At 50.1% G+C, this 10,431-nt stretch overlaps 1 protein-coding gene across 1 annotated transcript; it reads right to left on the bottom strand.

Annotated features, from left to right (window-relative positions):
• Positions 1 to 1,624: 1,624 nt before the first annotated feature.
• On the bottom strand, positions 1,625 to 5,988 carry LOC311208950 (tRNA methyltransferase 10 homolog B-like; the record flags this gene model as incomplete). The annotated part of the gene is made up of 8 exons (XM_084285997.1): positions 1,625 to 2,368; positions 2,928 to 3,051; positions 3,356 to 3,423; positions 4,258 to 4,336; positions 4,905 to 5,057; positions 5,468 to 5,580; positions 5,668 to 5,776; positions 5,860 to 5,988. 8 exons carry the CDS (start codon positions 5,986 to 5,988, stop codon positions 2,262 to 2,264), a joined length of 882 nt encoding a protein of 293 aa, XP_084142123.1. The 3' UTR covers positions 1,625 to 2,261.
• Between the last annotated feature and the right edge of the window lie 4,443 nt (positions 5,989 to 10,431).

Raw genomic sequence — 10,431 nt, 5'->3', positions numbered from 1 at the left:
GATCGACGTCCACCCTGGTCTGACAAAGAAACCCAGGCGGCTTAGTCCAGTCTCTGTGGCTGAGCTTGTGATTGAAAACACTTCAGGGGGGGGGAAAATATATATATATATATATATATGTGCTGTTTGACTGCTTTTGCAAAGGGGGTAGAGAAGGTTTTCCCAGGCTGGGGATACACCATATCCTCTCCTTTTGACATGGTTTCTGCGGGTCAGCCATATCTTCTGTTCCCGTTTGCTGATGCTAAAGAAAGTCCCTAATCAGCATCTTCTTCCCTTTGCCCCCCCTCGCTATGATATATCAGCTGTTTAAGAATCCCTGTCTTCCGAAAAAGGAAGTCCTAAGACTGAAGTACCAACCTGACAGCCATTGAGATGAGCCATGATGTTGGCCTCCCTTGGAGAAGGCAAGCCCCTTTTCCCAACTTTCTTATCAATAGCTCATCTTGCATTATGTGCTAGGTATCCCTAGCTACGTATGAGCTGTTAGCATGTAAACGTTTTCTAAGTTGCGTAGTCAATCAGTGTGCCTTCCAGTGCTGGAGGCACATCCTCAGGTCTCCAGTGATAAAGAAGGCAGCAAAAGGTCCCCGAGTGCTGTTTTCTGACTTTAGGAATTTGTTTGCAGGGGTGGTGCTTCCAACAGTCCCTGCAGATGAGTGTGCTCAGAATGGAGGGGCCTGCCTAAGGCAGCAAAGGGGAGCAGGTAGACTCCCAGCTGCCTTGTTCCACACAAGGTCACCCCATCTCCTCATGTGCCCAGGAAGCGGGTGGTCAGGACTGCCCCATGATTCTGAAGTAAAGGACAAGTCCTTGCAGCTGAACCCTAGTGTAGGAGATGGAGGCAGCTGAGGGTGCTGGCAGGTGGGTACTACATGGATGCTGTAGCAGTCCTAAGGGACCTCCCATGCCATGGAGATGCTGAAAAACACCCATAGGAATCTGGCAGCCTTTAGCAGCCCTACACTGACTCCAGTGCAGGTGCTGCCTCTCACTGTGCACCTACAGGCAGAAAGCTAGGCAAGCTGCCCGAGGGCCATCTGCTTTCCTGGCTGCAGAGGCTAAAGTGCCTTCAGCCACGGGGGGAGGATAGCTGAATATTCACTGAAGCAGGATTTTGTGACAGTTATCGCTGGCAGGTTGTTTTAGTTAGTGTGTGTGCTGCTGCCTAACAATCTCAGGGGATGAATAAGCAAGACAAAAATCTCTTATACTTAAGCCAAAGTGCAGACTTGCTGCTTTAGCAGGGTGCAGTGACACCTAACTATGCACTAACAACTGATGAGCAGTGCAGTGTGACTACAAACAGAAAGAGCCCACAGGCTACAATAAAGCAACAGGCACCTGCAAAGACAAATTCAGCCTATATGGGGATCAACAACTACTGCCTATCAACAGCTTCAGTCATTGACAGTGGGTGTTCTTGTTTGTTTTTAAAGCAACAATGACTTTGATAACTTTATCTTGTGTGCATCAAAAATGCTCTCTGCTCAGGACATAAAATGTGTCATGGTTCTGCGCAGAGCGCAGTCAAATCCCAGATACCGTTTTCAAGAGGAACATCAGAGTTAGTAAACGTCGCACATTAGTGCAGGATGACGGGTAATTGTAACACAGCAGTAGCTTTAAGGATGCAATGTGACTTTAAACATTTTATTTTAGGTTGTGAGCAGCATGCACAGAATTACCTACAGGCTTCAGCAACACACCAACTCTTCAGTACAAGAGGTATGAAGAAAATAGCACATGGTGTACCTGTGAACTTTAATCATTGCAGAATCTCTTCCCATCCCATGTTCCCCAATTAGAACAGCATTGCCTTTTTCTTTGGGAAGGACTTTTATTCAACAATGTGCTCTGTAATTCTTCCTGTTTAATCAAGGTGAAAGAAGTAACCGTTAAGCTCTCCTCCCTGTCTTAGAACAGCTGCAGGTTTAAGAGTCACAGATTCTCTATTTTCATTCGCAGATGCTTGTTAAACTGAATTCCTGTCAGTTCTTTGTTGATGCCAAGGCTCAACTGGCTTTTGTTTTTCATTTCAGGATGAAAAGTAATTTCCAGCATTGTACTGTTGAGGCAGAATGTGTCACTCTTGACGAAGTCTGTATGCAATTAAATTTAAGCAGAGCTGTTTTTTCTACACATGTTCATGCTAGTGGCTCTGCTTGAAATCTGAAGTTTGCTGCTCTTCCCTGCAGAACTCCTTAACATCATAAAATAAAAGAGTTTTCTTGTGCATTGTCATGCTGAGGTATCTCCAGTTACTTCTCTGCATCTGGAAGCACGTAGCCTTTTCCAGAAGAAACTCCAGCTTTCAAGGCATCTGGCCAACTTCGGGTCTTGTAGTAAGTTGACAAGACATCAAAGACTGTTAGGAACAGAGACGTGTACCATGCTCTGATACGCTTATCCATGGCAAGCCATACTACATATTCCACTGGCTGCAAAACATTAGGAACTGAGAATAGATGATGCCAGAGTAGATTAGCATAGGGCTTGTGCTCCTTTTCACTTCAAATCTTACGAGCAAATGTCTAAGGTAGCTTATCTGAGAGCAAGCGACGTACCTATTTTGATGATGACGGGGAAGCTCTGACTAGGAAAAGCATAGGCTTTGACAACCAAAGCAACTTGCCTTGATTCAGGCTGACACTGGCCTGTCCTCCCTTGCCTAGGAGCTTGAGTGACTTCTAGCAAGGGCAGCCTCCTCACATTGAATTGTGCAAAGCTGAATGGTGCAGTCCTGCTCCCTGAGAATGGGCTGATACAGAGAAGTGTGAGACTTTTAAAACTGAAACACTAGGGACAAGGCCTAGCAAAAGAGAAGTCTGCTACCAGTTTCCCTCACTGCTCATTTTAAATGCTCTCTCAGAGCCTGTAAACTTTACCCACCCAGGCACATGACAGGACATGGCTCAGCCCCTCACCTTGATTAATTGCTAGTGTCTCCGAGTGGTAGTTCTTGGTGTTTACAGCTTTTATCATGTACTCACGAATTGGGAGGCGGGCTGTCTGCAAGGATTGCTCTTGTGCCCTTCGCAGAGTCAGCTTCTGCAAGGGGAACAGGAACAAGGTACCCAATGTGCACAAACATCTATAGCATGAACATCATTTTGAGGACAAGCAGCTATGAAGCTGGAAACTGTATTGGAGTTCATTTCACTCAGACTGTTCTGGTCTCTGCCTGGTGCTGGATCCAGGCAGAACCTTGAAGTTCTGTGAGAAAAACGGATGGTGGCACAATAGTGATGTCTCAAATCAGGGCAGCAGCAGCACTGGGTGCTGCCACTCGGATGTCTGCTCAGTAGAATGTAGGGCAGACAAGACTTTCAGATTCCAACAGGCTACTACCCACCTTGTGAATACTTTCATCCACCAGGCCTCCAAGGATGTACACTTTTTTTGGATCAATATCTTCAAGGACTAGAAACAAGATAAGTACATGCTCATCACCTAAAACACTAAAGTCATGCGCTACACCATTCTCCAGGCAAGGCCCAACTTACATGAGAAAGCTGTGGCCAGTCACCTTTCACCCTCAGACTGTGCAGGAAGCCAAGGCTTCTAAGACAGAAGTGTCTGCCTGAACCTGCAGGCAGCATGAAAAGGGGAGAGCACACGTAGACCGAAAGCACAGACTGCCAGGGATGCAGCTCTATAAGCAGTGCTTTGCTCCTTTTCATAACTTCTATTCTGGCACAAGGCTGATGTGGTGAGTGTGATCCTAATCTGCTCTGCAGTTAGCTTCCCACTGTCAGGGTCACCTACCAAACAAACACGCACACACACACACACACCCCCTAACCAGATTCTTTACCAGAGCTGCTTTCTTCCATAGAACGAGAAAGGGATCTGTGTCTCCATGAACATAGGGCCAGGTAGAAATGGAGGGAGAGGAGAAAATGAACTCAGCACCAAATTAAACAAAAAGGGGATATTTGTAATGCATCCAAAACTGCCACTGCATCTCCACTTTTCTACTCGGTAGTATAACAAACTGCAGGTGTCTACACAGAGTTTTAGGTTAGGTTTGCTGCAAATCACAGCGGCATTGCTTTAGAACTTCATCCTGTGCCAAAACAGATTGAAATTGGAGTAGACTGAGCATAAGATCTAAGGACACAGTATATCTCATGCAGCTTGAGACAACGAATGCTTGGAATACGATGCATGAAATATTCCTAAAATAAAAGCTTAAAAAAAATAGATCAATCCTATGCCTTGGTTACCTGTGCTTAAAGCAAATAAAATATTTACCATTCTCAGAGTCAGGAGTGAGATAAACAATTGCATCTAAAGGAAACAGGTCCAGGTAACTTTCTTGAGTAGTATCCATCTGGAAAATGCAACACAGTAAGAGAAGCCCATTAGTCCTAAGTTCAGCTGACACAAGCTTCCAGACAGAAAGAAGCATATTGAAAGTGATGCCACTGCTTTTAGGCGTTTAAACCCCTACAAATATGTTTTGTTTTGTTTTTCTTTTTTTAACTGAAAAAAAAAAATTCTACATGGGCACTGATTGAGTACGTCAAGATGCATTAAATTTTCATCAAAATCTCTAGACATGGTTTGAGAAAGAGAGAGAAACAATTTCCTCATTTCAAGTGAGATTTTAATTCTTGAAAGATTCAGGAATCTCTGTTTCACGTGATTTTCTCCCCTCACTGTTACAACACACGACCCCGGGTGTGCTGCACAACACACAGCTCAATGTCACTACCATAACCTGCATGTGTAGGTCACATCCGTAAGTCCCACTGAGCTTGGTACGGAAGGCCAGGTCAGCCCACCACTGACCTGCACAGGGCATGGCTGTAGGGTGCCATTAGACAGGAACACAAGCCACTGGAATAGGGCAGCCTTTCCTTCTAGGCCTCAAAAGCACCGTAGACAGAAACCCTTACCAAGTAATTGGAGAAGCCGTCATTCATGCGAAAGCATTCCTCATAGATCAACGAGCCCACGACAAACTCCGTCAGGTAGAGCCAGAACGGCTTCTCGGCCTGTCTGTTGGCCCCGTAGAGCCTCCTGATCTGAGAAGCAAGGCGGCTGGTTTCCTTCCAAGAGATAACGAGCACCACATTAACGAGTGACCCACAAACCTCAGGGCCAGGAGCGCGACGGCTGTGTTCGCCATGCACGACGCTGGGCGGCTGCTAAGGGAAGGTGCAGGGAGCGCAGCTCCATTGCCTGCAGATCTCGCTGAAGCCCTGGCTGCCAAGCGCCCAGGCAGCCTGTGCTGGAGAGCAACAGGCCTCGAGGTGGAGACGTGGCCAACAGCAGGGGGGTCCCGCGTCCCCCGCCGCGCTCAGCCCAGGAGAGCCTCCGGCGTGTCCGCACCCTGGCTGTACGCCCCGTCCCGCCGCGCCCCCTCCCGCTGCTGCCGCCCCGGAGCCGCTTCCTCGCGGGACCCTCCCCGCGGGCGCAGCCGCGCAGGGCCGAGGGGCGGCGGGCGGCGGCCCCGTACCTTCAGCGACATGCGGTCGGCCATGCCGAGGTCCACGCAGAGCCGGGGCCCCGACGCCCGCGCCTCCAGCAGCCGCTGCTCCGCCAGGGCCTTGCTGTGCCGGCGGGCGGCCCCTGCGGGACAGAGCCGAGAGACCTCAAGGGGCTGCGCCGCGACACAGCCGCCACCCCGCCGCCCTCCCCCGGCCCCGCGCCGCTCACCTCGGCCCCCGTCCCGCCGCGCCCGGCTCCGCTCCCTCTCCTGCCGCCGCCGCCTCCTCCGCGCCGCCAGCACCCGCTCCCAGCGCCTCCGCTTCCGCAGGACGTTCCTCTGCGGGGCGGCCACACGGCTCAGCGCCCGCGGCCGACCGGCGCCCACCGGGCCCCGGCCCCGGCCCCGGCCCCGGCACCCACCGAGCACGGCGCCGCTCCGCCCGCCCCCGCCGCGCTCGGCCCCGCGGCCGCCGGCTCGATGCGCAGCAGCCGCATCGCCTCGCGGAGCGCCGCCGCCTCCCCCGCCTCGCCGCCGCCGCCGCCCTCCATCGGCGCCGCTCCCACCCGCTCCGCTCCGCTCCGCTCCGGGGCTGCCCGTGCTGGGCGGAGCGGGGCGGAGCGGGGGGCGGCCGGCCCCGGCTCTCGGGAGCTGCTTTCACGCAGAGGCTCCGGGCCGCGGAGCCTTGCCTGAGCCCCCCCTCCCGGCCTGGCCGGGGTCCCGGGTCGCCTTGCTGCGCTTGGAGAGGTTTCTAAAGCACCTGAACAGCGCTGTAGCTGTAGGGGGCGGCTGCCCCTGTGATGGGGTCACGCAGAGAGAGGCACAACCCTGCCAGAGAGTTTCCACCTACCCGTATGGGCACGTGCTGATTTATTCATTCATTCATTTATTTTTCATTTTTTCGTTCATTCATTTATTTATTTATTTATTACCCGCTGGGAGTGCTGATTTGTTTGTTTATCTATTTACTTATTTATTCATTTATTTATTACCCGCTGGGAGGGGGCTGTCAGGCAACTGCCACGCGGGACCCGGCAGCGGGGCAGGGGGCAGGGGGAGCCCGGTCCCTGTCCCGGTCCCGGTCCCGGCCCCGGCCCCACGGCGCCGGGGCAGCCGTGGGCCGCGGTCCCGGGGGCCGGGAGGCAGCCGTGCGGCCGCAGGCCGGGAGCGCCCGGCAGGGGAAGGCCGCCCGTGGCGGAGTCCTGTGCCCTTGGGCCGCGCGGCTGGAGCCCCCTGATAGCTTTTCCTTTTCTTTCGGCGTTGCAAACTGCGGGTGAATGTGTCGGTCACCGCCTGCCAGCCCTTCCTCAGGCTGTGCCGTTTCACACGCACGGCTTCCTCGGAGCCAGGCACTTTTCCCTTCCGCTATTAGAGGGAAAAGCAGTCCGGCCTTCGTAGCGGTGCGTGCTGACTGGCTTTGGTTGCGAACAGTGTGGGTGGCTGATCTTTACGTACTCGGAGACCTTGCTTTCAGCAGCCCTAAAGTTGCTTGTCGTATTCCATTTTTATTTTTCTGTTTAGCCTCAGCAGTCACATTCTGAGATGGTTTTCGTTTTACTAGTTACTTGCTGCAGTGTACTGCTCATTTTCATCCGTGCTGCATAGATGCATCCTGGTGCAGCTGCTTTGGAGTCATCCTTCACAGCAGCAAGCAGACATGACCCTGGTTATCACGGTGACTCACTCATGCTGTAGGAGGGGACTGACAGTTCAGTTTGGAACTCAGCTACACCCATGCCAAAAACGAACACTTGGAGTGTGCATGATCTAACAGGTTTAATTTTCACCCCAAATTTGTGGGGAATGCTGTTGGAATGACTGGTAATTACACGGCGTTCCTTGGGAGTTTGGATATTGCTGTGGTGAGTGATGAAGAGCTGTGGAGACTGCTCACAGTACGCTCTGTACAGGGAGTCAAGACACCTTGGTGCTGTTCCCACACCTTCACCACCGACCTAACGCTCACCCAGCGGGAGTCACCCCTCTTGAATGCAACTTTCCTCAGCTGTAAATTAGAGCTGCTGGAGTGAAGCGCTTTGAGACACAGCTGAAGAGCTACCAAGGCCCATAACCTAGAAATGCCTATAGCTTCTCTACCAAACACTGCATGATCACAACACCTTACTGCATTAGTGCGGTATTTCAAAGTGTGACACACAGTCCTGTCAGTACCAAACTCTTTCCAATGGTCTTGGTATGACAATGCTGTTTACTAAAGGCCACGAAAAGGCCTGAATCTGGTGCCACTTTACTGGCCTGCAGGAGGTGAGGCTGCTTTGACTGGTGTAAAAAAGGTGGATCAGAAAAGAAAAAACAAAGTCTTCAATTTATTCATAGTGCTGCCCGCTACTGAAGATCTGTTAGGTCTACTGCTGGATGTTTACGTGATGTTGTATGAAGAGCAGTGGAGAAAACATTTTAGCTTGTGAGATGCCTCACGTTCAGCACTGGAGCAGATGGGGTGATCCATGAATAGTGAGGACTATGCAGAACAGCAGCGCTAGCCTGCCATCTGAGACGAATAGGAAGGAAGGTGACGTGTAGGAAGGAGGTGAGGGGATGTCATGTTCATCTGATGTCCACTCAGCAGTGTAGTGCTAAAGCCAAGAGTGAGGCTTGGGTTCTCTTTTCCAGTGTGCCAGCTGCCTGCTAACAGCACAGAGTGATTTACAGAGACAGAGGTGCCCTTCAGTCCTGTCATAGCTGAGGAAAAACCCTCCCTTCCCAGGCTCCCAACACGATAAATGTCCATCCAAATAATAAATTTTCCTCTCTCCTTTTTCACCAGCATCTGCCTTTCCTAGCCGCTGGGGGACTAAAGAGAAGGCCCTGCATGGCAGCCCTGTGCCATGCATACAGCACCACAGAAGATAGCTCTGCCAAACCTATTGGACGATACCCAGTGCCAAGTAAGAAGGACATGCCATACGATATTGTGGAGCTCATGGAGGAAGTAGAAAGGAGGGTAAGAAGTTTTATTGTAAAATTACATCAGTGGAAAGCATCCAAACTTTGAGTAGGTAATACATTGTAAGAGACCAGTTCCCGTACACTTTGATGTAACACAATCCTGATACAAGACTGAGGTGAGCTGCACTTCTTCCAAAGCTGTTTCCAATCTATAGGATGGGGGTTTTACTGGTAATTCTGCAGGGTAAACACTGTATGTCTTCCTGGTTCCCTGAGGCTAGTGTGTCAGACTGGGTTGTGTAGGGTGGAAGCAGGAATGTTGGCATGTTTTCTGGGGATAGCATCTGCATTCAATTGAAACACTGCTACAAATATATTATATATATATATATATATATATATATATATATATATATTTGTTTGAATTGGAGAAAAAAAAAAGTGGTGGCAGCTGTTTTGATGATAGCATGAAAAGGCTAAGAGGGTACTTCTGCTGCTGTGCTTTGACTTTTTTTACCCAACGCTACATGGGGAACCACATTTGGCATACTGGCACAACAGAACAGTAAGCCTAACACACAGCTGAGAGTATGGAGGACGAGAGTTTCCTTCCCTACTGCTGCGGAGAGCGAACGTTGCACATGCTTCACTGATGCTGAAACATTGCACAAGCCACAGCTCTTCTGAGACTTCTCTTTTCCAAGACCTTCCTCTCACAGGAAAGCTGGTCCATCCCTTCCTGTCCTGTGAGTCTGCTGAATCTTTGCTTTGTAGCAAAGATTCAGCACACCAGCAGCTCATAGTGTAGCACACCTGAGCTACACTATGAGCTGCTCTACATAAACACCCTGAAGAACAGCAGCCCATACGCTGGTAGAGTCTACAGACGATTACTGCAATCACAACAAAAAAATGAGTGTGTAAAACTGCAGAGGGATCTCACCATGTCTGGCAGCCAGGCACTGAGGGGCAATTGAAATCCCATACTGATAAATGCTGGCTGCTGGAACAGGTGGGCGCTGTAAGAGCTTCTCTTGCCTGTAGGAGGTAGCAAGTGATTCTCTGTGAATGGCATGCCATCAAAGAGATGTGCTGTGCATTGCCAATTACCCGGGAGAGAATGGAGAAAGAAGCAGAGGAACGTCACTGTGCCAGCATGTTATACTCAGTGTGCCTGTACCTCCTACACCGTGCTGTTTGGGCTGGACTGGCTCTGTCTTGTGTCTAGTAAACTTGAAGGAATGAGGAGAGCTCCAGGAGCTGTAGGATAGTCAAAGGGGCATTGTCGCTTCTGAGCAGGGAGATGAAACAGATGATAATGTTTCTCTTTGAAAAGGAGTTTGTCATATTGCCCCAAGGCAATACTGGTGTGTCTGAAGTGAGCAAGGCAATCAGCCCTGCTATGAAACTGCAGCAACACTTAGTTAAGGACAACGTCACTACATTTTTAGTCATGTATAAATGGGTGCAAAGCACAAAGAGATTGGGTCTGTGGAGATTGCTCAGTACTGCTGTGCTAATTAATTATTCTCTAAGCTTAATGTGGCCTGCTGTTCTCTGTTAAGTTACAGTTCTTGACTGGTTTATCTTTTTCCTTGAACAGACTGGATTTCTGCCCAATGTCTTCAAAGCCTTGTCTCACCCACCTGACGAGTTCAGAGCTTTTTTTGCTTATTACAATGTCATTATGAACAAGGAGACAGGTAAACCATACAACCACCTCAAAACTGCCCTTCTCTTTATAGATGTAAAAAGTCCTAGAAGCAGCATTTCTGACATTGTCAGTTTTATTCCCTCACCAGCCTTGTCTCACCTCATAATAACAACTGTCAGAGTTAAGAATTGTGTAGGTACTTATGGCTTTCTCATGTTGTGTAAATCTTCATACTTAATCCTGTGGTTAAAAAGCAGCTCTGAAGCCACACTGAGCTACTTTGCTACACCATGCTCTGTGTCTCAACAGAAAAGGAGAGGTGGCTGCCTATGGGAATAGGTGTCAGGAGTAGAGCATGAGTAGAGCACAGGCAGAGGCACATGGACAGTGCTACAGTGTCTCACTACCTGAGCGAGGTGAACAGAGTAGG

The sequence above is a fragment of the Netta rufina genome, assembly GCF_964035555.1.
Source record: "Netta rufina genome assembly, chromosome: 4".
Lineage (NCBI taxonomy): Eukaryota > Metazoa > Chordata > Aves > Anseriformes > Anatidae > Netta > Netta rufina.
This window is presented reverse-complemented; position numbering and strand designations above follow the sequence as displayed.